Source organism: Heptranchias perlo, chromosome 25 (assembly GCF_035084215.1).
Source record: "Heptranchias perlo isolate sHepPer1 chromosome 25, sHepPer1.hap1, whole genome shotgun sequence".
In the NCBI taxonomy this organism is placed as follows: Eukaryota; Metazoa; Chordata; class Chondrichthyes; order Hexanchiformes; family Hexanchidae; genus Heptranchias; species Heptranchias perlo.
The window spans coordinates 38,651,749-38,679,715 of NC_090349.1; the positions used below are offsets into that span (position 1 = coordinate 38,651,749).

The 27,967-nt window shown below is 42.2% G+C and overlaps 1 protein-coding gene across 1 annotated transcript in view; it reads left to right on the forward strand.

Annotated features, from left to right (window-relative positions):
* Positions 1-27,859, forward strand: part of chek2 (checkpoint kinase 2) — a 50,139-nt gene extending 22,280 nt beyond the window's left edge. Inside the window, exons 7-14 of the mRNA XM_068006084.1 lie at positions 50-114; positions 4,406-4,505; positions 13,344-13,430; positions 14,967-15,130; positions 15,943-16,058; positions 17,074-17,159; positions 21,551-21,631; positions 23,903-27,859. Coding sequence (XP_067862185.1) covers positions 50-114; positions 4,406-4,505; positions 13,344-13,430; positions 14,967-15,130; positions 15,943-16,058; positions 17,074-17,159; positions 21,551-21,631; positions 23,903-24,007 — 804 coding nt within the window. The 3' untranslated portion in view covers positions 24,008-27,859. The remainder of the gene's footprint in view (positions 1-49; positions 115-4,405; positions 4,506-13,343; positions 13,431-14,966; positions 15,131-15,942; positions 16,059-17,073; positions 17,160-21,550; positions 21,632-23,902) is intronic.
* The last annotated feature ends 108 nt before the right edge of the window (positions 27,860-27,967 follow it).

A 27,967-nucleotide genomic window follows, 5' to 3' on the forward strand; every position in this document is an offset into this window, starting at 1 on the left:
GAAATATTAAATATCTGTCTAATAAATGTCTCTTTCCGATTTTTTAAAGCCTTGCATAATCAAGATTGAGGAAGTGTTTGATTTTGAAGACTCTTTCTACATTGTTCTGGATTTGTAAGTGTTTTACCACTTTGGCAGCCTTTTAATTCCTTGGAAAATACATTGTTCATAACAGCTGGAGAAATCTAGCCTTTTCTGTTTCTTTGTGGAATTGTACAGGTTGAGGTAAAATGGTTTAATGGGATCAACCTTCCTTTGGTCCAAAAGTGGAAAGAATTGAAACAAAACCTGATAGGTCATTAAGTAGACAGGCTAACCTTTATCATTGGTGGGGTTGGAGGTGGAGAGGGGAATTTGAAATTTAAGTTGTGGTCAAGATTAAGATGTAATCCATTACGAGAAAGATTGATTTAAAAAAAAATACATTAAAACTGAAGTGGGGGCAAAGGGGAGTAAACCAGTTGATGCGCTTACTGAGCATTTCACTCCCTTTTTCAATCTGAGTGTTTTTTCCCCTTGAGGCTGTTGATCAAAGTTACTTCACAGAAATCTGTTTTCCTCCCAAGTGGATTTTTTCTCAACAGGGGCAACTAGCTTAAGAATTAGAGAGGAAACTTGGCTGTTAATGAAAGAAGAGGCATTCAAATAATAGTTTGTGTATTGTATTAGCAAACACTCCTCCTAGGACAGCGGTCCCGGCCCTGCCCAGGTGTATTGTATTAGCACCTGGGCAGGGCCGGGACCGCTGTCCTAGGAGGAGTGTTTGCTAGTGCTGTTGGGGAGGGTTTAAACTAAAGTGGCAGGGGGTTGGGAACCTGAGCAGGGAGAGAGAGGAAAGCGTAACAGGAAGGGACAGAAGGTATGGAGTAATAGGTAAAGTGTTAAAAAAGGAAAAAGCAGGAACTAAGCGTCACAAAACAGATTTGAAAGTTCTTTATCTGAATGCACGTAGCATTCGTAATAAAATGGACGAGTTAACGGCACAAATAATTACGTATGGGTATGATCTTGTGGCCATTACAGAAACATGGCTGCAGGGTGACAACGACTGGGAATTAAATATGCCAGGGTATTTAACAATCAGGAAGGACAGGCAGGAAGGAAGGGGAGGTGGGGTGGCTATGTTAATAAAGGAAGGAATCACTGTAATACAGAGAAATGATATTGGGACAAAGCATCAAGATAATGAAACAGTTTGGGTGGAGATAAGGAATAATAAGGGAAAAAAAACATTAGTGGGCGTAGTATATAGGCCTCCTAATAGTTGCAACTCTGCTGGAAGAAGTATTAATCAGGAGATAGTCGGGGCATGTAATAAGGGAACAGCCATAATTATGGGGGATTTTAATTATCATATTAACTGGACAAATCAAATTGGGCAGAGCAGCCTTGAGGACGAGTTCATTGAGTGCATCAGGGATGGATTTCTTGAGCAGTATGTAACTGATCCTACAAGGGGGCAGGCAACCTTGGACCTGGTCCTGTGTAATGAGTCAGGATTAATTAATAATGTCCTAGTTAAGGATCCCCTTGGAACGAGCGACCACAACATGGTTGAATTCCATATCCAATTAGAGGGTGAGAAGGTTGATTCTCAAACAAGCGTACTGAGCTTGAATAAAGGAGACTATGATGGTATGAGAGCGGAATTGATTAAAGTGGACTGGGAAAATAGATTAAAGGGTAAGACGGTACATGAGCAGTGGTGTTCATTTAGGGAGTTATTTTACAACTTTCAAAATAAATATATTCCACTGAGGAAAAAAGGGTGTAAAAGAAATGACAGCCATCCGTGGCTAAGTAAAGAAATCAAGGATAGTATCCGACTAAAAACAAGGACATATAAGGTAGCCAAACTTAGTGGGAGGATAGAAGATTGGGAATTCTTCAAAAGACAGCAAAAAGTAACTAAAGGATTGATTAAGAAAGGGAAGTTAGATTATGAAAAGAAATTAGCAAAAAATATAAAAACAGATAGCAAGAGTTTCTATAGTTATATAAAAAGAAAAAGGGTGGCTAAGGCAAACATAGGTCCCTTAGAGGATGAGACCGGGAAATTAATGGTGGGAAACATGGAGATGGCAAAAATGCTGAACAAATATTTTGTTTCAGTCTTTACAGTAGAGGACACTAAGAATATCCCAACACTGGACAAACAGGGGACTCTCGGGGGGGAGGAGCTAAATACGATTAAAATCACTCAGGAGATGGTACTCAGTAAAATAATGGGACTCAAGGTGGATAAATCCCCTGGACCTGATGGCTTCCATCCTAGGGTCTTGAGGGAAGTGGCAGTAGGGATTGTGGATGCTTTGGTGATAGTTTTCCAAAATTCCCTGGACTCAGGAGAGGTCCCGGCAGATTGGAAAACTGCTAATGTAACACCGTTATTTAAAAAGGGTAGTAGGCAGAAGGCTGGAAATTATAGGCCAGTTAGCTTAACATCTGTGGTGGGTAAAATTTTGGAGTCTATTATTAAGGAGACAGTAACGGAACATTTAGATAAGCATAATTTAATAGGACAAAGTCAGCATGGCTTTATGAAGGGGAAGTCATGTCTGACAAATTTGCTTGAGTTCTTCGAGGATATAACGTATAGGGTGGATAAAGGGGAACCAGTGGACATTCGACAAGGTGCCACATAAAAGATTATTACTTAAGATAAAAAATCACGGGATTGGGGGTAATATTCTGGCATGGGTGGAGGATTGGTTATCGAACAGGAAGCAGAGAGTTGGGATAAATGGTTCATTTTCGGACTGGCAACCAGTAACCAGTGGTGTTCCACAGGGGTCGGTGCTGGGTCCCCAACTCTTTACAATCTATATTAACGATTTGGAGGAGGGGACCGAGTGCAACATATCAAAATTTGCAGATGATACAAAGATGGGAGGGAAAGTAGAGAGTGAGGAGGACATAAAAAACCTGCAAGGGGATATAGACAGGCTGGGTGAGTGGGCGGAGATTTGGCAGATGCAATATAATATTGGAAAATGTGAGGTTATGCACTTTGGCAGGAAAAATCAGAGAGCAAGTTATTTTCTTAATGGCGAGAGACTGGAAAGTACTGCAGTACAAAGGGATCTGGGGGTCCTAGTGCAAGAAAATCAAAAAGTTGGTATGCAGGTGCAGCAGGTGATCAAGAAAGCCAACGGAATGTTGGCTTTTATTGCTAGGGGGATAGAATATAAAAACAAGGAGGTATTGCTGCAGTTATATAAGGTATTGGTGAGACCGCACCTGGAATACTGCATACAGTTTTGGTCTCCATACTTAAGAAAAGACATACTTGCTCTCGAGGCAGTACAAAGAAGGTTCACTCGGTTAATCCCGGGGATGAGGGGGCGGACATATGAGGAGAGGTTGAGTAGATTGGGACTCTACTCATTGGAGTTCAGAAGAATGAGAGGCGATCTTATTGAAACATATAAGATTGTGAAGGGTCTTGATCGGGTGGATGCAGTAAGGATGTTCCCAAAGATGGGTGAAACTAGAACTAGGGGGCATAATCTTAGAATAAGGGGCTGCTCTTTCAAAACTGAGATGAGGAGAAACTTCTTCACTCAGAGGGTGGTAGGTCTGTGGAATTTGCTGCCCCAGGAAGCTGTGGAAGCTACATCATTAGATAAATTTAAAACAGAAATAGACAGTTTCCTAGAAGTAAGGGGAATTAGGGGTTATGGGGAGCGGGCAGGAAATTGGACATGAAGCTGAGTTCGGATCGGTCAATGCCCTGTGGGTGGCGGAGAGGGCCCAGGGGCTATGTGGCCGGGTCCTGCTCCGACTTCTTGTGTTCTTTAGATTTGTGGTTAGGATCAGATCAGCCATGATCTTATTGAATGGCGGAGCAGGCTCGAGGGGCCGATTGGCCTACTCCTGCTCCAATTTCTTATGTTCTTATGTATTAAGGGACCTGGTATACCTCAAGACAGGTCAGCTTTTATTAACAGAAAAAAATACTGATGTGTACTGCATTACAAACTACAGAATGGAGAATACTGCGTTAGCATTAAAAAAAAATTGGAAACGTGGTCAGTGTATTTGTACGGCTACTACTTTATAAGTTCTTTTGCCTAACTTCATTTTACATTTAAAGGGGACTGGATTATACACTGTTCTCTGGAAAAATTTGGGTATTTCCATTACAGCTCAGTTGAATTGGTCAACGGATCCCAGTGGGATTGTACATAACACAATGGTAGTTAAGTCACATAACCACAATTTCATTTAAGTTGGGACCTGATTTAAACATGGTTGCATGCTATTGAATTGTTTCTCTCATGGACTGTTGCTGTGCTTTTGCAGTCCCATGTTGTATGTTGCAATTATTTCCGATTGCAGGATCAGTTAAAGAAAATTATCTTGTACAAAAACTCCATTTGAGTAAGATGTTATCCTTTTTAAGGGTGGAAGGTGGAGAACTTTTTGATCGAGTGATGCGCTCAAAAGGACTGAAAGAAGAAACTGCCAAACTGCTGTTCTATCAGATGCTTCTTGCAGTCCAAGTATGTAACTGATTTACATTACATTTTTAAGCAGATGAACAACTGAGCTTGATTGCAGATCCTCCTGATTTGAAGTTGCCCAAAATGCTAACCACTATTCCTTTCCCCTCCCACCCAGCCTTTTCCCTATTCTCCAGAAGCTGTTGATTCGTGCTGGGGTATAGTTTCAACAATTCCAGCCACCCAAGTGCCTGTTGTTCATCTGTCAGTCAGTAAGTGCCGGCACGCTGTTTGACAGTAAGAGGAGATGGGAACTGAATGATCCTTTCCTCACTTAACTCCTATCACAATCATTCCTCAGCAGGAGTCACTAGATAATGATCAGAAGTGGGAACTCTTGCTATTTCTTTCCCCCTCCCCAAATGCATAGAACAGACATGTCCTGCTTTTATCTTAAGCTGCCGATACAAACAAATCTTGGTGTTCCGCTGATGCTAATAAAGTGCATAAAATTTTCATTATTTAATGCCATTGGAATCTTTTGATGCATTACTGTCTTGCAACACATCTGATGTATTTAGTAACTTTTAGCGACTACTGGTTCAACTTTATTCCTAAATTTAGCCTTGAACATCAAAACCTTTCTAACTAGTTATACGTGTATTCCAAATTCTTTTGCCTCTTATAGAAATTTACCCGGACATGCTGATTTGTGCCAGTAAGATAAATTGCAAAAACAAAATTTTTGATAGAGCTCTGAAGCATGAATTTTAAAATTACTTTCACAAGTTAATGGCCCAGAATTTGCTAAAAAAATTATGGCGTGTTATTAATGTGCAAATCAGCCAGCAACTTGTGGCAAGGAAGAGATACCCTGTGAATTGCGAATCGCCACAATTTGCTAGCCGATTTGTGCCGCTCTGCCTGTTAACTTCGCGAAACAGCATCTCGCTGTCGCCCTCCCGGTGATTTTCATGAAGTTGCTGCATTAATTGCCAATAAAACTCGCCACAAAGTTAAGTCTCATAATTAATAGTGTAAGTACCTTTTAACGACATAATAATTGTTAATGACTTTCTTGCCCAGAAAGTGAATAATTTAAAGTGTGGCGTCTCATTCCTTCAGCTTGTAAACTGTTACAGATTTTTAAAAGGTCATTTTAAATTTTTTCATTTCTTTCTTTTCCTTTGTCTTTTTTTCTCTCTCTCTTAATCCAACCTGTTTATTTCTCAATCCTTTAATCTCATTGGTTAAGGAGATACACTGTTGGTCCTGTCGTTCACCAAGGTCCCAGATGCCTGTTTCCCTCGCCGTGCCGTTATCAGCTCGCATTTCCAGCAACTTTGTGGGCAAAACATTTTAAAACCTAAACATGCACAAACAAGTCTTAACAGGGCACACCACGCGATGCCCCTCTCCAGCAAAGTCTGGGCCAATAATTCTGTTGTCCGAGAGAAAGGCATCTTCAAGCAGCAATGCAATTTTGTGATTTTTTTTTTTGTTTCTTCATCTTTCACTTGTTCTGAATTGCATCCTCTGTATGTAACAGGTTTCCACAAATCTTTGTGTTTTTTATCATTTTAATAGGGATCTATAAGTATTCTGAAATACTGTAACATAAAGACACAGCCTGTAGATGTTGCTCTCTGTTGATGCGAGCTGCGCCTGCTCTCTGATGCTAGCCACTTATGCTTCTTACTCCTGTGGTTCCTCTTGTCTTAATTTGGAGAGCTGGGTTGCTTGCAAGGGGCTTCTCTCCACTTGTACCCTCATTGGTGAGGATGCAGTGCCCCGAATAGAATTTTGCAAACCTTCAATTCCGGGAGGTAGGGGTAGTGTAAGAAATATAAGCACAAGTAGAAACTAAATCATAGGCTGCAGATCCAACATCACAAGAATAGAGCTACTGTGACTAATGGTACTGGTTCCCTTGCTGAGCTCAGCTTACTCTGCACTGACTAGAATTGGAACCTGGGTCTCCCCACCCACCCACCCCGCATCTACACGGTTCAGTGCATTTACCAACTGGAAACCTTTTCCATTACTCTTACTCCCATAACCAAAAATGCAGCCTAGTTTCTCTCCCATTAGCCACGATTTGACGTTGAGGTTTTACTGGCACCTATTCTAAACCTGAAAATAGACTTAATTACATCTGACTTTTAATGTGTTTGTGTTGTGGTTGTTGAGGCTTAACTTATTCACATCCCATCAGCCTCCTAACGAATGGTCACACTGGTGAACTTCATGTGGGAGCACGACTTTGCATTGTCAAAACGCTACCAAAAGTTCCGAGGGGCCTAGGAAAAAAAGCTCGAGTCTCGAAAGGTGATAAAACTCTAGTTAAATATCTGGTACTTTAGAACTGTGCATTTTGTTTGTGTACTGATTTTAAAAATTGTCAGTTGTTGTTTCTATTATCTGATTGTGTGTTTGATAGTTTCATTAATTTATGTTTGTATCGAGGACGAGAAAAGACCATCAGACCCATATGCACCTGTCGCTATCCTTGACTGATTTAATCCTCATACCAACCAATCCTCCCTCCCTCCCTTCCTCCTTCCTTCGCCTTACCCCCCTTGCATCCTAGGAGAGCGGTCAAAATAGATCTGACACCAATTCTAGAGTCCCCTTTCAAAAGCTGCATGAGGTCCCAAACCCATTTATTATTATCTACAATAATTTTCTCTTTCTTTCTATATGCTGTGAGCACTTCTCTTTGCAAAAGTCCATTTATTGCCACCTTGAGGAACTGTAAAGATTTGGTCTTTTCTACCTTCTATAAAATTCTCTTTCACAGGTTATTTACCCTGTGGAAAACTTGAAACTTCCAGACATCCAACCTCACTCCTGCTCTCCTCAGTTTATATGGGTGGCCCTAGTTTTATCTGACACCATTATCTCAAGTACACTACTTATATATCTATCCATTTTAATAATTACTGGTCAGATCCCTTCTAAGTCTCTGTCTCTCCAGGAAATACAAACTTAAAGTATGACATCTTTCTGGCTGGAGATCGTCCTTGTTACACTTCTTTGCACCATCTCCAGAGTTGCAATGGGCCTGATTTTAGCAGGCCTGCGGGTTTCCGGCGGGTTGGGTTTCGGGTGCGTGGCCTCCGCGCCCGGTGAAATTCGTGGGTTGCCCGCGCGATCGTAGCAGGCAATCCACTAATTGGAATCACTTACCTGCTCCTCCGGGGTCCGCGCTGCTGGTCTGCGCGTCGGGCGGGCTGCGCATGCGCAGTACGATCTGTTAGCTGGAGGCTCTCTAGTTAAAGGGGCAGTCCTCCACTGACAGATGCTGCAACCAATGGAACAAATTACAGCATGGAGCAGCCCAGGGGGAAGGCTGCTCCCAGTTTAATAATGCCTCACCCCAGGTATCATCAGATGGGGTGAGGAGGAGGGGGAGGACAGAGATCTTCCACCCCGCGGGCGGGAGGAAGCGGCCTGCCTCTGCCACCAAGAAGGCCTGGCTCGAGGTGGCAGAGGGGGTCACCTGCACCACCAACATATCGCCCACCTGCATACAGTGCAGGAGGCGCTCCAATGACCTCAGTAGGTCAGCCACACGTAGTCTTTCCCCTACACTCCGTCTGCCACAACACTGCCCCCACCCCACATCTCCTTCGGCACCGCCAACACTACTCTGTCACATCACCCCTCATACCCATTCAAACCCCATCCTCATCTTACCTGCACCTACTCACCTCGCCAGTACTCACCCGCCACTAACACGCAACCCAATCCTCATACAATCTCATGGCTCTATCCCATACTCACCCTCTCGTGCATCTCTCTCACGGCCAGCCTCACTCAACCTGCCACCACCTGTGCTGCAGCCACAGGGCATGCATCGCATATGTGCAGTAGGCAGCGTACGGCAAACGTGTCGTGAGCATGAAGGGGATGCACAAGGGTGCCTGAGGGTTTGCCATGGGTGTTACCTATATTGAATTTCAGAGCAACAAACATCACACATTATATTGGCACCACCACTGCCATGTCTCCGCGAATCCTGTCTGTTGTGTCCAATAATGCCCGCTCCTGGGTATCACTATGAGGACCCACCACTGATGCCACCCATTGTGTTACTGCAGAGTAGGTGCAGGTGTATTTGCAGGGCTCTTCCGCGCAGACGACTGAGACACATCGGCGGTGTACCCGGCTAAACCCTGGAAGGATGCGGAGGAGAAGTTGTGGAGGGCAGTGGTGACTTTGGCAGCGACAGGTAAGCAGATGGTGCTGGGGCCAGCCAGGAGCAGCTCGGCATGAAAGAGGCTGCAGATCTCCACGACTACATGTCGAGTGAATCTGCGTCTCCGTGTGCACTGCTGCTCGGAGAGGTCCGGGGAGCTGCGCCTCGGTCTGTGGACCCTGTGGCGAGGGTAGTGCCCTCTGCGACGCGTCTCTCTCTGCGGTAGCCCTCCCTCCTGCTGTACAGGTGGATGTGTCACAGCACTCTGTTGTGGAGCTTCACGTGTCAGAGGTGGATGGCGAGGCTGGTGATGCTGTTCGCCCTCCGAGGGGGTCATGACTGCAGCTACGGCGGCCCCCATCCGCAATATGTACATCTGAGGGGGTCCGCAAGGTAGGCACATGTCTCCGGACCCCGGGGTGAGTGTGCAGGTTGGTGTTGGTGACTTTGACCGTCCGGAGGGGGGTGGTGGAGGCCACACTTTGTCCCAAGTGACAGAGCGGCCTCCTGCAATGGGTGAGGGTTCCCCCCCACCACCCCCCAACCTGTCAAATGGACCTTTGCAGCTGCCACAGGCTGACGGCTGCAACACGTCCAGTTCAACTAGGACTGTTTCCCCCAGTGTGTGAAACAGTCCCATGTTTCCCCAAAATCACACACAGTCCCTTAATCAGGTCAGTTAATGACCTGAACAAGCGAAATAAATAACCTCAAGTGGCATCCCGCTGGCTTTAATTGCCTGCGGGATTCCCACCAGCGGGGGCCACACACGCACCCCCGCACGTCATCAGGGAACCCGGAAGTGGGCGGGATCGTGGCGGGATCCAGTCACGTGACTGGATATCGGGATTTTCGGGGCCCGCCCGCTGGAAACCCACAGGAAACCCGACGGTAAAATCGAGCCCAATGTCTTTCCTGAGGCGAGGAGAGGGAAACAAAACTGGGCACAATACTCCTAATGAGGTCTTAGCAAAGTCTTGTATAACCCTATTGTGGTCCCTATTATCATGGTCCTAGTTTTGTAGTGAATGATTTAGACAATACAGCCCAGGACACTATTTGCTCTGGGTCTTGTTCTCTTGAAGCTGTGTTGAAATTTTTGAGGGAGTAATTTTCAGTAATTATTCCCCAGTCTTTCCTGCTCTCTTACCTTTAACTCGTATCCAGTCATGTATTATTCCATGAATGTATTATTCCATGCATGTCTTAAATATGCCTAAGTGCATAACTGCGCACTTGTGTGCATTGAAGGCCACAAACAATAGGAAGTATTTGGTACACTACAAAGCCAGTACATGCCCTTAAAGGCAAAAGCTCCACTTTTGTGGTTAAACAACTATGTTCAACAAATGAGATGAGACAGCATCAAGATAAAAGGCGTACACAAATGCAAGGAAAAGTAGAAGTTCAGCAGATTGGGAGACCAATAAAAAGCAAAAAGGGATACAAAGAAAGTAATGAGGGGCACAAAGGGATTATTTTTTAAAAAACTTGCAATGGATATCAAAGTTAAAAGTAAAAGTTTTTATCAATATATTGAGAAAGCGAGTGATGTAAAGGGAAATGTGGGCCTATTAAAGACAGATGCAGGTGGACAATAAGGAAATAGTAGACTTGTTAAATGAGTACTTTGTATCTGTTTTCACAGTGGAGGAAGAGGACAAAATACTAGTGGTACAAGGGAACCAAAAATAAGAAAAGGGATCGAGCTTAGATCGGTTTGATACAAGTAAAATAACGGTCATGAGAAAATAATAGGCCGTAAGATAAATCTCCAGGACCTGCTGGTTTCCACCCCAGGGTATTAAAAGAAATAGGTGTGGAAATTATAGATGCGTTAGACACATGCCTTAGTTAAGTTCATCCACTTTGGATCTGCAAATGATACATTGGAATATTTTCTTAATGGTGGGTAACTAGGAACTGTGGAGGAGCAAAGGGATATGGGTGTCCATGTACACCAATCACTTTAAAAACTAGTGCACAGGTACAAAAAGTAATTAAAAAGGCTCAGGGGGCTGAAATGCAAAAGGGAGGAAGTTGTGCTTAAGTTGTACAGAGACTTGATCAGATTCCACTTGGAGTACTGTGTTCAGTTTTGGACACTGCACCTCAGGAAGGATATATTGGTTTGGAGGGGTACAGCGCACCAGAATGATACCAGCGCTTAGAGTTAAATTATGAGGACAGATTATAAAGAATGTACAGCACAAAAACAGACCATTCGGTCCAACTGTTCCATGCTGGTGTTTATGCTTCACACGAGCCTCCTCCCACCCCATTTCATCTAACCCTATCGGCATAACCTTTTATTCCTTTCTCCCTTGTGTTTATCTAGCTTCCCCTTAAATGCATCTATGCTATTTGCCTTATCTATTCCTTGTGGCAGCAAATTCCACATTCTAACCATTCTCTGCATAAAGAAGTTTCTCCTGAATTCCCTATTGGATTTATTAGTGAATATCTTGTATTTATGGCCCCTAGTTTTGGACTCCCTCAAGTGGAAACATCTTCTCTACATCTACCCAATCAAACCTTTCATAATCTTAAAGACCTTCATCAGGCCACCCCATAGCCTTTTCTAGAGAAAAGAGCCCCAGCCTGTTCAATCTTTCCTGATAGGAATAACCTCTCAGTTCTGGTGTCATGCTTGTAAATCTTTTTTGCACCTTCTCCAGTGCTTCTGTATCCTTCTTGTAATATGGAGACCAGAACTGAGCACAGTACTCCATGTGGGGAACCATAACTTCTCTGCTTTTCAATTCTAACCCTCTAGAAATGAACCCCAGTACTCTGTTTGCTTTTTTTATGGCCTTATTACCTGTATTGCAACTTTTAGTGATTCATGTATCTGTACCCCTCGATCCCTTTGCTCCTTTACTCCATTTAGACTGTTGTTTTCCAAGGAGTATGTGACCTCCTTATTCTTCCTACCAAAATGCACCACCTCACACTTACCTATATTGAAATTCATTTGCCAATTATAAGCCCATTCTACAAGTTTATTAATGTCGTCTTGTATTTGTCGCAGTCTTCCTTAGTATTGACTGTACCCCCCAATTTGGTGGTGTCTGCAAATTTTGAGATTGTACTTCTGATTCCCGAGTCCAAATCGTTTAGCACTGATCCCTATAGAACACCACTTCCCACATTCCTTTTGCCAGTCTGAGTAGCATAAACTTGGTTTGTATTTCCTTGAGTTTAGAAGGTTGTGGGGTAATCTAATTGAGGTATTTAAAATGGTAAAGGGATTTGATGGGGTAGACACAGGGAAACTATTTCCTCTGGTGGGGGAATCCAGAACAAAGTGGCATAAACTTAATATTAGATCTAGGCCTTTTAGGTATGAAATCAGGAAACATTTTCTCACAGGGTAGTGGAAATCCAGAATTCTCCCTGAAAAGGCTCTGGATGCTGGATCAATTGAAAGTTTCAAGACTGAGATTGATAGATTTTTGTTAGGTAAGGGTAAATGGACAGGGTTGAGTTTGGCTGTAAAAGTCCATGATTGAATCACCTATGAGGGTTCATACATCAGTAATAGCTACTTGGATGAGCTAATAGAGCCCATGGAACAGTATCGTAGCAGTGAGTAAGCATCTTCAGGAGTGAGGGGACAATTGGCATGGAGGAAACAACACATTTAAATATCCCATGTTAATGTATCGTTAATGCATTAGCACACATGTTTTTAATTGTAAGATCTTGCCTCCATTTTTGTGTTAAATGTACAGAATAGCTTGTTTTAGTTGTTATGTAAATGGTACTTTTTCATATGGCAGACTTGCATTTATAAATCATCTTACCACATCTCTCAAATGCTTCACATACAATAAATTATTTTGAAGTGCAGTGACTGTTAGGTTGGTGAAGGTGGCTCACAGCAAGATCCCACATACAGCAATAAGATGAATGACCAGTTAATCTGTTTTTGGGGTGGGTCAGGGTGGAAAGTTGGCCAGGAGAATTCCCTCCTTCTCTTCAAATAGTGCTGTTAGATCTTTAATGTCACCTGAATAGGTAGATGGAGTCTTGGTGACTTCATTATATTGCTCTCTGGATTGGAGGAGTGTGGGTGTAATTGACCTACAGAAGTTCTCAACTGGAACGTATGTACTTCCTCACAGATGATCGTGTAGTGATTATGCTCCTGGACTAGCAACCCAGAGGTCATGGCAATCCCACCATGAGAAGTTTAAAATTGAATTCAGTAGATTTGGTCATTTGTGGGCCGGTACTGGAGAAGAATGACCACAAAAGTCCGAATTGTTACGAAAACTCATCAGGTTCACTAATGTCCTTCAGGGAAGGAAATGTGCCACCCCTACCCAGTCTGGCCTGCAAGTGACTCCAATTGGTGGTTGACACTTAATGTCATCTGAAGTGGCCCAGCAAGCCACTCAGTTCTTTTTTGAAAAAAACAATTTCTGTTCTAGAGAAGGCCCACTGCCACCTTCTCAGGGCAGCTAGGAACGGGGAATGTATTGCCAGTATTTAAATTGGAGGGCACTATCACAGGTTGCAGTTCAGCCACCAAGAAGGATTTTCTTGCCTTTTCTTTGGTTCTTTGCTCTGTGCCTGCAGAGTTTGGAAAACAATACATAGAGTTGGAAAGGAGGGAATGAGTGAATATAAAATAGAAATTTGATTTAAAAACAGAACAATTGGAGGATATTAAATTTTCTCTCTGCTTGCAGTATCTTCATGATAATAACATTACTCACCGAGATCTCAAACCAGAGAACGTGCTGCTTGCAAACAATGAGGAGAACTGCCTCATTAAGGTAAGGATTGTCATACCATTTGATGCCATCTGCTGGTAAACCAAGGTTGTGAATATTAAGAGTGCATCTTATTTTTAGAAATTGCAATGAAGTTTTGCAGAGGTAAAATGCTGCATGGAGCACCTACCAACGTCTTAACGCATGTGAAATATGTCACATGGTGAAAATTTCCGAGTGACGGTTTTACCGTGTCTTAGTCTTAATCCTGTATGGTGAATAACATTCTGTACTTAATCTGTTTTTGAAAATTACTGTGTATATACTCCCATTTAAAATGACTTCCACCCCCGATTAAAATGCATAACCTTAAGATGAAGGTCAATATTCCAAAGATTCTATCCTCCAAAATCCCTGCCTTCATGTTGGCTGGTGTGCACAAATACATTTTCTTTGTGTTCTCCCCTTGTGACCAGCTGGTAGAAATCAACTGTTGCCCAAATTGCAACTTTCCCTCCCAAGTTCCATTCTAGGTCTTGCTGCTGATTTTTAAATCTCCTCCTGTACATATTCTGCCGGGCTATCTGATTTTAAATGGTGGAGCACCAGAGGAGCAGAACAACAGCTAATGGAGATGCATTGATCCTAACTCACATCAAGTCCGGTTCACCCATCACCCCTGTGCTCGCTGGCCTACATTGGTTCCTGGTCTGGCAACACCTAGAATTTAAAATTTTCATCCTTGTGTTCAAAACCCTCCATAGCCTCGTCCCTCCCTTTCTATGTAACCTCCTACAACTCTCCGAGATCTCTGCGCTGTTCCAATTCTGGCCTCTCATCCCCGATTTCCATCACCCCACCATTGGCGGCCGTGTCTTCGGCTGCCTCGGCCCTAAGTTCTGGAATTCCCTGTATAAACCTCTCCGTCTCCCTACCTCTTTCTCTTCCTTTAAGGTGTTCCTTAAAACCTACCTCTTTTGGTCACCAAACATAGCTCCTTATGTGGCTTGGTGTCAAATTTTGTTTGAGAACGCTCCTGTGAAGCACCTTTAGACATTTTACTATGTTAAAGGCTATATAAATGCAAGTTGTTGCTACTCCTGGGCCCGCTGTCTCCAGAGAAATTGCTCTGCTAATAAGTAAACGTGAGGGAGAATGAGCTCAAATCAATCATTTCTAGTTTTATACACAGGAATATATGGTGCTCCCAAGTTCTAAATATCTGACTACACTGGAAAAAAACTTAAAATTGGCACATAATTTTCAGATATCCAAACATAAAATGGATATTGTCATTGTTCGTCTGTATCATTTGTGGTCTGTATTTGAACAGTTGTGAGAAAATAAATGCTCCCACGGATGAACTCTATAGGTCTTTCATATAATGGATGTTGAAACCAGGTCAATGCTATGTATTTGTGTAAGCCAAAATCTCGAAGGCTGTATGCAAACTCTGTATTTATTGAATACTCACTTCTGCAGCAGTCACCAGAGCGCACTGCTCAACTGGAATCCTTTGTTATCCAACAAAGATTTGAGAGACATTCTGTCTATTACAAAATTGTGTTTTAATTTTTAGAACAGCGTTTTCATTTTAAGATTACAGATTTTGGTCTGTCAAAGATCGTAGGAGAAACTTCACTGATGAAAACATTATGTGGAACGCTCACTTATCTAGCTCCAGAGGTGCTGTTGGGTGCCGGAGCAGGCTGGTACTCCAAAGCAGTGGATTGCTGGAGCCTAGGGGTTATACTTTTCATATGGTAAGTCACTTATCTTGCATAAAGTTTTACTTGCAGAATAATGGCTTTCAGGAGGTAATTGCTATTTGAACTGTGATCTTGTAAACTGAAGTGCAATTACTTGCTGTTTCCACTTTAACCCGAGATTGAACTGTTAGCTTGTAAATCCTCGTGCCTGTTTTTGTAAAGGATGCAGTACATTCAATTAGGGTATTTGCAATGACTTGATGACATGCAGGGCATTCGTGGTTCCTGCTGTTGAAAGGAGGATGCCCATGATTGCAAGCCAGCGCTGTTATATACCCAGTATGGATCAAATGACTATATTTGTTTGTAGGTTGATTGCAAGTTACTCGTTGCTTTTTAGGAACATAAGAATGTATAGCACCAGAAAAGAGCATTGCTGTCCATTTGGTGGGCCTCAAAGAATCTGAGAAATGTTAGCTGCAATTAGCTCAATTAATTTTCGCTGCTGTTAAGAATAATGTGGTTTTCTTTTGCTTGTTATTAAGCATTAAAAGACTGGTAACGTGTCAGTTTTTGAATTGTGCACAAATCTGCAGCTGGCATTGAGAGTTTCTATGTATTGTGATGCACTAAGCATAATAACTGTAGGGGACAGACTGGGTGGACCAGTCTGTGCTTTTTGGGCTGTGAGGTTAATTTTTGTCCAGCAAGAGGAGCTTTGTGTTAGCGGGTTGTACAGTGAGATAATGTCTTGCGCAAAGCTTTGTCTTGTAAAAATTCTGACAGACAATTGGGAAAGTGGATAATGAGGTTCCACTACAGTTACTAAAATAGATACTGTTTAACTGTACCATTCTGTTTTTCAGCTTGGCTGGTTACCCACCATTTAGTGATGAAATCACAGACATGACATTGAGGGATCAAATCATAAAAGGTCATTACAGGTTCTTCCCAGACTACTGGGCACATATCTCCGAAACAGGTATGCATGAGATTCAAATAGTGTTTGGGCTAAAGGCTAAGGATTATGACAGGTGAAGCATGATCAGTATTCAATGCATTAAAACTGTCATCCATTTTGTCTGTGTTCCCATAGCATCTTCTTAAGACTATTTAAGGTCCAATTAATTTTCAAGTTTGTTTCACTTCTGTAAGCACTGCATTACTTTTCCCCCTGCTGTTTATAAAAGTTAGAATTTAGTTGTCTAGTAGTGATGAGTGTTCAATTTGGTACAAACTCTTATAGGGAATAAACTGATCATTAACACAACTTATGGGATTCAGCCAAATGGTTAGATGGAGGGCTCATGTGTTTAAAAGCAAAAAGTAGGAAAGCAGAATTAAGTGAAAGGCAGCAGTTATTAATGCTCATTCCCACCTAAATAAAGCTATTTTATAAATCCCTTTCCTATATTGGGTTCTGCCTTTTTAATATAAAGAAAGAAGGCCTTGCATTTATATAGTGCTTCTCATGACCTCAGGTTGTCGAAAATATCTTCACAGCCAATGAAGTACTTCTTGAAGTGTAGTCACCGTAATAATGCAGGAAACTCGGCAATCCATTTGCGCTCAGCAAGCTCCCACAAACAGCAATGTGATAACCAGATAATTTGTTTGCTTTTAATTGATGTTGGTTGAGGGATAAATATGGTTTTAACATCTCATCCAACTGACGGCACCTCCGACAATGCAGCGCTCCCTCAGTCCTGCACTGAAGTGTCGGCCTAGATTTTGTGCTCAAGTCTTGAGTGGGATTTGAGCCCACAACCTTCTGACTCAGAGGCGAGAGTGCTACGAACTGAGCCACGGCTGACACCTGATATAGAGGACCAGACTGTTGGTTGGAATCTGAGCGTTTTTAAAAAATAAAACTTTAAGCCTTCCAATGTCCGCTAAGATTTATTTATGATGTTACCATGCTTCCTTGAAAGGCAGGTATATTTCTGCCTCTTTTCCCCATGCCCATACATAACTTTTTCCCTCCTTTTTCTGTTTAGCAAAGGACTTAGTGAAGCGGCTGCTTAATGTGGACCCAGAGAAAAGACTCTCGACAAAGGATGCCCTTAATCACCCATGGATGCAGGTGGAGTTTGCTTTTTAAAACTTTATTTAAGTGTTAGAGGTCCAGTAGCCTAACAGGCTGGCGTCTTGGCTTGCTGCTCCAATCCAGTAGCTACAGTGAGAATGTTATCAATTTCATCAGCTTTCCTGACGTCCCAGATTCTAGAGGAGGGTAGGTTTCTCTTCCCGCTGGAATTGTTACTCTGGATTAATCATCTATTCTTGGAAATTTTACATCTTGTACGATCTACAACTGAGTAGAATTGAAAAGTGAATCTCCAGCATTCATAAACGCACACGTCGGAGTAAATTCGGTTGCAAAGCCAATCTGAGGTGTTTAACTGGGCAACAAAAAAACGAACGGCAATGGACTAATGATACACGTTACGAAAATGAGGACTGGAGTTATTTGGAAAGAAGTTGGTTTTCTTTTCCTCACAATTTCTGAAAAGCCTGTTTTTAAAAAAAATTTGTTCATGGGATGTGGGAGTCGCTGGCAAGGCCAGCATTTATTGCCCATCCCTAATTGCTCTTGAGAAGGTGATGGTGAGCCGCCTTCTTGAACTGCTGCAGTCTGTGTGGTGAAGGTTCTCCCACAGTGCCGTTAGGAAGGGAGTTGCAGGATTTTGACCCAGCGACAATGAAGGAACGGCGATATATTTCCAAGTCGGGCTGGTGTGTGACTTGGAGGGGAACATGCAGGTGGTGTTGTTCCCATGTGCCTGCTGCTCTTGTCCTTCGAAGTGGTAGAGGTCACGGGTTTGGGAGGTGCTGTCAAAGAAGCCTTGGCGAGTTGCTGCAGTGCATCCTGTGGATGGTACACACTGCAGCCACAGTGCGCCGATGGTGAAGGGAGTGAATGTTTAGGGTGGTGGATGGGGTGCCAATCAAGCGGGCTGCTTTGTCCTGGATGGTGTTGAGCTTCTTGAGTGTTGTTGGAGCTGCACTCATCCAGGCAAGTGGAGAGTATTCCATCACACTCCTGACTTGTGCCTTGTAGATGGTGGAAAGGCTTTGGGGAGTCAGGAGGTGAGTCACTCGCCGCAGAATACCCAGCCTCTGACCTGCTCTTGTAGCCAAGTATTTATATGGCTGGTCCAGTTAAGTTTCTGGTCAATGGTGACCCCCAGGATGTTGATGGTGGGGGATTTGGTGATGGTAATGCGGTTGAATGTCGAGGGGAGGTGGTCAGACTCTCTCTTGTTGGAGATGGCCATTGCCTGGCACTTGTCTGGCGTGAATGTTACTTGCCACTCATGAGCCCAAGCATGGATGTTGTCCAGGTCTTGCTGCATGCGGGCTCAGACTGCTTCATTATCTGAGGGGTTGCGAATGGAACTGAACATTGTGCAATCATCAGCGAACATCCCCATTTCTGACCTTATGATGGAGGGAAGGTCATTGATGAAGCAGCTGAAGATGGTTGGGCCTAGGACACTGCCCTGAGGAACTCCTGCAGCAATGCCCTGGGGCTGAGATGATTGGCCTCCAACAACCACTACCATCTTCCTTTGTGCTAGGTATGACTCCAGCCACTGGAGAGCTTTCCCCCTGATTCCCATTGACTTCAATTTTACTAGGGCTCCTTGGTGCCACACGCTCAAATGCTGCCTTGATGTCAAGGGCAGTCACTCTCACCTCTGGAATTCAGCTCTTTTGCCCATGTTTGGACCAAGGCTGTAATGAGGTCTGGAGCCGAGTGGTCCTGGCGGAACCCAAACTGAGCATCGGTGAGCAGGTTATTGGTGAGTAAGTGCCGCTTGATAGCACGGTCGACGACACCTTCCATCAATTTGCTGATGATTGAGAGTAGACTGATGGGGCGGTAATTGGCTGGATTGGATTTGTCCTGCTTTTTGTGGACAGGACATACCTGGGCAATTTTCCACATTGTCGGGTAGATGCCAGTGTTGTAGCTGTACTGGAACAGCTTGGCTAGAGGCGCAGCTAGTTCTGGAGCACAAGCCTTCAGCACTACAGCCGGGATGTTGTCGGGGCCCATAGCCTTTGCTGTATCCAGTGCACTTAGCCGTTTCTTGATATCACGTGGAGTGAATCGAATTGGCTGAAGACTGGCTTCTGTGATGGTGTGGATCTCGGGAGGAGGCCGAGATGGATCATCCACTTGGCACTTCTGGCTGAAGATGGTTGCAAACGCTTCAGCCTTGTCTTTTGCACTCACGTGCTGGACTCTGCCGTCATTGAGGATGGCGATGTTTGCAGAGCCTCCTCCTCCCGTTAGTTGTTTAATTGTCCACCACCATTCACGACTGGATGTGGCAGACTGCAGAGCTTTGGTTGTGGAATTGCTTAGCTCTGTCTATAGCATGTTGCTTCTGCTGTTTAACATGCATGTAGTCCTGAGTTGTAGTTTCACCAGGTTGGCACCTCATTTTTAGGTACGCCTGATGCTGCTCCTGGCATGCTCTTCGACACTCCTCATTGAACCAGGGTTGATCCCCTGGCTTGTTGGTAATGGTAGAGTGAGGAATATGCCGGGCCATGAGGTTACGGATTGTGGTGGAATACAATTCTGCTGCTGATGGCCCACAGCGCCTCATGGATGCCCAGTTTTGAGCTGCTAGATCTGTTCTGAATCTATCCCATTTAGCACAGTGGTAGTGCCTCACAAACGTTGGATGGTGTCCTCAGTGCGAAGACAGGACTTCGTTTCCATGAGGACTGTGCGGTGGTCACTCCTACCAATACTGTTGTCTGTAGTTATTTTTTTTAGTATCATGGAATTTTGCAACTCACAAGAAGGCTATTTGGTTCATCATGCATGTGCCAGCTCTCGAAGATCTGTCCATGTGGACCCTCTGCCTGCCCTTTATAATTTTTTTTTTCTCAAATTTATCCATTTGTCTTTTAAAAGCTATTATGGATTCCACTTCCATGGCCATTTCTGGTAGAGCATGTCCTAACAACCCTCTGCGTAACATTTCTAATCCCACCCTCTGGTAGTAAATTCTAGCTACTGGCTCATCAACCAGTGGAAATAGTTTTTCCCTATTTCACCTATATTTAATATCCTTTTTATAATTTTCAGGCCTCCTTTGAACCTTTTCTCTTCTAGTGAAAAGAGCCCTAGTTCCTCTTGTGTTCAATCATAACTAAAGCCTCTTTTCCTTGGTATCAACCTAGTAATTCTCTTCTTTGCCCTCTCCATGGCTTTGAAGTAAGGCATCCCAATCTGAACACTTCATTCTAACCATGAATTCATATAGTTTAGCATTATCTCTGCTTTCTTTTCTGTGTTCCCATTGACTAGAACCTAGGGTCACATGCATTTTTTAAAACAACTTTATCAACTTGTCCTTCCATTTTTAAAGATTTATGCATCTGAACTCCTAAGTGTCTCTGCTAAGTATATTTTCTCTTGCTCCTCCTTCCAAAATGTATCGTATCACATTTCTCCACATTGACATCTATCTGCCTAATCTGTTAATCTGTCTGACTACCAAAGTGGAAGTCCTTTTGAAAATCCATATACACAACATCCACTGCATTTCATTTATCAATACATGTATTATTTCCTCAAAGAACTTTATTAATCAGACATGTCTTGCCTTTTACTGATCATTCTGGCTGTTCTTAATGAACCATATCTCTTGAGTAATTTTATCCAGTGTTATGCCCTCAAAGATTACCCACTACCAGTGAAAGGCTGACTGGTCTGTACTTACCCAATTTATTTCTTTTATTTACACTGTTAATCCTCCAGTCCTTTGGTACAGCTTCCGTATTCAAGGATGTTTTGAAAGACTGGTCAGAGCCTCAACTATTTCCCCTCTGCTTGTGACTTCCCTCAGCATTCTAGGATGCATGTCACCAGCTTATTCCCTGAGGTCGCGAAAGGCGCTATATAAATGTTCGTTCGTTCTTTTTATTCCACCAACTGCATCCTTACCTATATCCTATCTAATTGTGCTACCACCTCCTCCTTTATCCCTATCATCAATCACACTCCTGTGCAAATAAAGGAAAATTATTCAGTTTAGTATTTCTTCCAATCCTTCATTCTCAAAGATTTATTTTCCACCTCCAATTGGCCCTACCTTTCTTTTAATTATTCTTTACTTTTGATGTTATGAAAATGTTACAATTTCCTTTTTGTTACCTGCCCGTCTGTCTTTATCTCCCTCTTAGCTTGTCCAATCTTTTTTGCTCCCGCTTTATATCATCTATGCACCACTGATTTCCCCTTGTACTATTAGCCCTAGATTTATCATGTGCCCTTTTATTAAGTCTCATTTTAATTTTAATTTCTCTTCATCTTGTCTTGAGTAATTCCTCAGTTTCATAATAGAATTGTACCTAATTTCTATCAAATGTCAGTAGTTTTTAATTAGTTTTAATCTTTGTTTTGGTGAATTATGTGGTGAGAGCTTTCAAAGTGTTATTTCAAACCAGGATGAAGATATGAAGAAAAAGGTTAAGCAGCTGATGTATCCACAGACTGAATTGATGTTGCCACCAAGCACAAGTGATCAGGTGAGAGTTAGCTTCACTTGCCCCAGCAATTCCCTTCACAACTGTGCTTGCCTTTGCTGTTTGTGTACAATTTGTTCATTCCAAATATAGTGGATGTTTGAAGTACAAATGGCTGCGATGGACTTTAGCCTTCATAAATAAAGATGATCTTCCATAAAATTAAGGCGTTCTAATGCACTGGTCAGAACACACTTGAAGTGTTGTGTTCCGTTTTGGTCACCTTTGTTACGGGAAAGACTGTACGTGCATTGAAGAAGAGCAGTAGAGAGGTGCACACCAACTGAGGTGCCTTTACTCAGTAAGCCATCAGGGAATTGGGGCAGACTAGGAATCGCAGAGGGAGACTCGCTTTAAAATAGGACAACTTCTGTTGGGTTTGTAGGTCTTGCTTTGTGGATTGCTTTAGTGGTTAGTGAGGTTGTTGATCCAGTGAAGCTTTGCATCTGTGGGTTGACAGTTGGTTAATTAGATATTGTAACATTTTGTTATATTTTATTATAATAAGGTACAGAGTGTACTGAGTGTAACAATTTTTTGATAGATTCAATACAAGGCACCTGGAGTATGAGGAAAGTCCTCTATTTAAGACCAGGACACGTCTCTTCTAATCTCTGCCTTGCTTGTATAGCCCGAATTCTTTGTGTCCATTCGCGTTACACATTTTGGCTGCTGCTCTGGATTCAAATCCATTATTTCTTGCTCCCTTTTTGTTTTTCTCTTGGGGCCCTTCTCTCCTGTCTCCTCCCCTTCCTGTCGACCATGCTACATTTCTTTTCTCCCCTCGAGTACTTTGCCTCCTCCAATCCCAACACAACAATCACTGCTCCGCCGTCTTCTTATGTACTGCTGCCATTCATGGAATCTTAGAATCCTACAGCATGGAAAGAGGCCATTTGGCCCAACATGCCTGTGCTGGCTCTTTGAAAGAGCTATCCAATTAATCCCACTCCTCTGTTCTTTTTCCATAGCCCTGAAAATTTTTTCTTTTCAAGTATATATCCAATTCTCTTGAATCTGCTTCCACCACCCTTTCAGGCAATGCATTCCAGATCATAACACTCACTGCATAAAAAAATTCTCCTCATCCCCTCTTGTTCTTTTACCAGGCCTGAATCCCTCTTGGATAAGCCCACAGCTACCCTCATTCTCCAGAAGGCCCATTGAGGTACCTGTCACTGCCTCCTTACAAGCAGCAACCCATACAGTCCCAGCCTGCAGTGCAACTTCTGGATCTTGGCTATTTGGAATTTTCAGCAGAAATAGTGAGGAATCAGAAAAATTGGTGTGATACTTGAGTATCTGCTCAGAATATGGGTTCTGCGACATTTCAATTTGTTCTGCAGGTTTTAGTGTTTTGCGCCAGTTTTGCAGGCTGCCAAAAATAGTTCCTCAGACCTCAGATTAAAATATGCCACACTCGTGCCTCAATTGTTGGCTAAAAGCTTAATAATTTTGCCTATGTTTTACAGTGGGACATTAACAATTCTAAATTTAGTTTAAAAAGATCATACTAGTTGCTTTTTGTAGAGTTTTTTTTAGTGTCTTGCTCTTTTTTTGATTAGTTCCTAGTGTTTTACATTGTTGCAAATTACTTTTTTTTGATTAATTGATACATCTGGGGTATATTGTGCTCAATTTATGAAGTTAAAGAACAATTCTTTACTCAACTGACCTTGTGGATCACCCCACAAAAAACAAAATATAATGTTTTAGGTTCATTATGCAGCTGGGTTTGTTGGGCATGTCACTGCCGCTTGAATTCATACTACCTCAAAATTAAAAGACGACAATACACACCCCTAATTCATCTGAACTATCACTTCTATATTTGTGCCTTATGTCACTAATCCAAATGGCTTTTGTGAGTGGCAGAAAGAATTGAGATTGTATTATATTTTAGAAACATAGGATCAGGAGTAGGCCATTCAGTCCCTTGAGCCTGCTCTGTCATTAAATTAGATCTTGGCTGATCTGTAGCTCGACTCTACCTGCCGTAGCTCCATATCCCTTGATATCTGTACTAACAGCTTTGGCTGCCTGTTTGTGAGTATGGCCACAAAGGTTTCACTAGTGGCTACAACAGAACCAATTCAGAGTTTTAACTTTTTTTTTGTTTGGGTTAGTTTTGTTTTAAACATTGATTCAACAGCTTTACTTCCCCATCCCCTCGCTCCTTTTTATTCCTTTGCCCCCTACTTCATTTGGGGAGGGCATGGAGGGGGGCACGAGTAGAAAGATTGATTAACTATAGTTTTTTTTTGTCATTTACAGCCGTCAACTAGTAGAAAAAGGCCACATGAAGAGGACTGTACTTCATCTGCTAAACGGCCCACGCTCTCTTCAAACAAAACAGTCGCTCAAGAGCAGGGAAACTAGAGCAGATGCAATGGAACTGTAACCTACTGTGTGTGGAGTCCCCCAAGAAACTGCTTCCGCTTGATTTACTCTGGGCACCTAGGGTCCATTTTACATAAAGATTGTCTTTTGTGCTTTGCTTTTTTTATATACAAATATAGTTCATTCTATCAATGTATCTAGAATTCTTCCTATAACTCATGTTTCAGGTTAAGATGTTTCCAATTGGTTTCATTTCATGCTCTTTAGAGACCATGATGGGAGATGTCATTTGCAATCCTTTGTAGATGCAATTCTATCATTACAGATTTTTTTTTAAAATGTACCCGACACCTTGTACATAAACAGTACTGTGGTTAAAAAAGTTCATATGGGAAAAATTCTGGTGCAAATAATAGGACAACTTTAAGAGCTTAGTGTTGTCTTTACACAGACTAAACTTTAGCCAGTGAAAAATGTTGGACATTTGGTTCAAAAATAATGAATGTGAAGTGGCACCCAAACATGCTGCTACATGTTGCACTACCTCACAAATTTCCCCAAATAGTTGAGGTGGGGGGAAAAAAAAACTAGATTTTGTGAGAAAACTGGGATAAATTCCCACTTTAATTACTGCTGCTGGTAATAGTTGTATTAATACAAGCTATCAACTGACCATGTGGGCTGGATCCCTATGTTTCATTTCTGATAGCAGCCTTTGGCCCTAGATGGCAAAGGCAAAGACACTTTATTACCTTGTGGGAACTGGAGACTTTTCCTTTCCCAAGTTTTTTTTGTCCTTTTTAGGAAGTCTGGAACTAAAGCTGCTTAACCACCATTTTAAGTGTATACCTTTTGTATGTACTGCATTTAAAAGAGAAATTGCCCTTACATATCCTTGTTTCTGTAGAAATGGATGTGTAGGTTACCCCAGTGGTTTAGTGGGTATATCCACCATCCGTTGTACTGAGCCATACAGATCAGATGGATCCCAAGTTCGATTCCTTGGTCTGTGCTGAATTAAGCGATAGCTGCCAGGCGGCAGTAGGAGCACTACAATTTACCTTGCTGCCTCTGTGCTGGGAAGATGGGGACAAAAATCAGCCAAGGTTCCTGTCCCTGATGGTTGACTGTTGCTGCAAAGTGTGTGTGTGGATCTTGGGTAACGATAGCTCAGGCAAAGCTGTAAGTATTGCCGTCTAATAGCCTGGCATTTGCTGTCTAGACTCTCACGTGAAGTTATGGCTTTTGGCTGAGATAGTGGGCCTGTGCCTGTGCCTGTGCCCATGGAACCATATGACAGCAAGAGTCAGCAACTTCAGGAGAGCGAGGGAGATAGAAATGGGCTTGGAGAAGAGTGGGGAAACTTTGATTGAAAAAAATCCAGCAAGGGTATTTTAGGCAATATACACTCTCAAATGAAACCAGCATGATTCAGTGGAATCTCATTTCTACTGCCAAATGGCTTGAATGTGTTGTAGGCATTTATTTTTCTTACTCCATTATGTTAGAGGCATGTTCCTAGGTGTGTATTTAGCTGAGCTTGCTCACCTTAAATGATCATGCAAACTTATCAGTATTTCAGTGCTGTTTTGCAAAGCTGTAAGACTGTTCCATGGTGGAATTTGCATGCAGCCATTTGCTGCCCTCTATCCTTTTATAATCCTTTTTCAATTCCTAAATATTTTAACCTGTCTTAATGCCAACTGCACCTTGTGTTGCAATACTCTTATTCTTTGTTCACCTGACAAACTCGACTTGTATGCTTACTTAGCTGACCGGGTGACTGTCGAGCTGTACAGTCCCTATATGATCTTCCATAAACCTAATTGTTGCTGTTACTGCAGCAGCTTTCCTCCTGCTGTTTTGGATTCTCATCATTCCTTTTTGCATCCTTGCTATGTAGTTTCATTTGTGTGGATTGATTCCTGTATTTCCCCTTCTCCTGTTAAAAGTACTGGTGTAGTGATGATTCTGCTATGCTAGATGCAAAGGCCTTCTAGTGTAGCTTCTCAAATTAAATTGGCAATGACTGTTGAACATAACCTTTTTTTCCCTTCAAGATTTGGACTTCTGCTTATAATGTGTTTGAGGGAGGGGAGGAGCACTGCTGTCTAATGATTCTGCTTGTGTAAATGTACATTGAAAAGGTGGCAAAGAGCCAGGATCAGGGAGTATATTAAAATGCTTTGCATTGTATATGTTGCAAGCAGCATGTGAAAATAATATACTGTATGAATGACACTTCATCTCCGGACATCTTTGTTTTAAGAATGTTTATTGAAAGTGTCCAAAACATCATGTGACATTGAGATTCCATCTGCTGTGGTTATATAAGTATTTTCAATGATTTTGTTTGTGCTGTGTATCTTAACATCTCCTGAACATTCAGCTACTGTTAAAGGCTTTGTTGAGGGAGTCTTTTTTTTTCTTGAAATTTTAAGTTGGCTTCCATCAAGTAAATGAAAAGGTTAGAATTGGACTTAAAATCAGGACTTCAACCTTTTTGGTTTTAAAAGCAACTGCACTTGTGTAGCTCAAAATATTATATTAAATGCTTTCTTGAGCCTTTAAATTTGTTTTCCACTTGGTGTATTGTGGATAAATGTGGCCATTTGAGCCATAAAGCTGAACTTGCCTACAAATGTTCTATCTCAGGCAAACTATATTGTAAGATGGAAACGTTTAAAGATTGTCTTGCTGTATTTCCATAGTGATAAACTGAACTTTGGTTGGGGGGTGGGGGGGGGGGCAGAAGAACAGGAAACAAAATTCGAGAACATTAGAAATTTAGTTAAGGACTGCCTTGACTTTGAGTTTGAGATATAAGTTCCCCTGTGCTATTTTTAGTACATTAGTTAATGTGTATATTTTCCTGTCCATGCCAGTTTAATGAATTTAACATTTAAAATGGCTGCGTTAAACTAGTGTAGACACAAATTTAAAGGGAACGAGTTAAACAGTGTGCTGAAAATAGCACGGGGGAAATGAAATCCCTCTGCTCTTTGTCTTCTGCTTTGTAAATATTTATTTAGAGATCTTGCATCCAGTGTGTGTCCATCAAGCCTCGTTACAGCTGCAAAACAGTTTTTCAAAAAACAATTACAATGTTGATCATTGACCTTCAGACTCAAATTTACAAGCAGATATAACTCCCTCTGACTGATCGGAGGAGCCTGGAAGCATCTATAATTATCCTCACTGAGTATAGTGGCATTAGAAGAGAAAATGAGCTAGGTTAGGAGCTAAGCATCGCAATCCTGCCCGAGATAACCTGTGAGAAGTGTGTTAGGGAAGATCTGCGAATCTACTTTTATTACATGTAGAAGTGAGCGGTAGTGATACAACATGCCATGGTCAATGCAGTGAAGCAGAGTGGAAGTTTACGCCTATGCCTTTGCACGAGCTGACATCGCAATAGCAGTGCTGTAGTGCAGAGGTTGAGTAAATGTCAAGGCTTTCCAGAGAGTCCTATGTGGATACACACCTCTTGGTAGCTGACTTTTGAGGGTGATTGTTGGATCCAAGAGTTGCTCAAAATGGAATGCCTGCTCTAGCCTGCTGACCTTAGTTTACATTGTATGCTAAGCTTGGCCACAGAATTAGAGGTGCACTAAGCATTTACGATTAAAGAAATCTCTTGTTTCTGTTTCTGTAACTTCCCCCTTCCCCCCCACCCAGGATTCTTTTGCTTCTGACAAATCTTATAATTGAGGAATTAATGAACTTTCAAAATATTTCAGTTGCTGTTTTATCTGCATGTATTGTTTTTTTTTTAAAAAGACGCGTTTCACTTGGTGTGTAGTTAGGGAAGGTGGTTTACATGAAAACTTGTTTTATAAACCAAGGCTGATGATATTTTGTACCAAAATCAATAAATGATTTATAAGAGAATCATACAGTTTTATTCATTCTTTGAGCAAAACAAATTATTTATTGGTATTAAAGTTATTATTGGTGCTCACTAATAGAGCACTTTGGTTAGATTATTTTTGAGGAAAC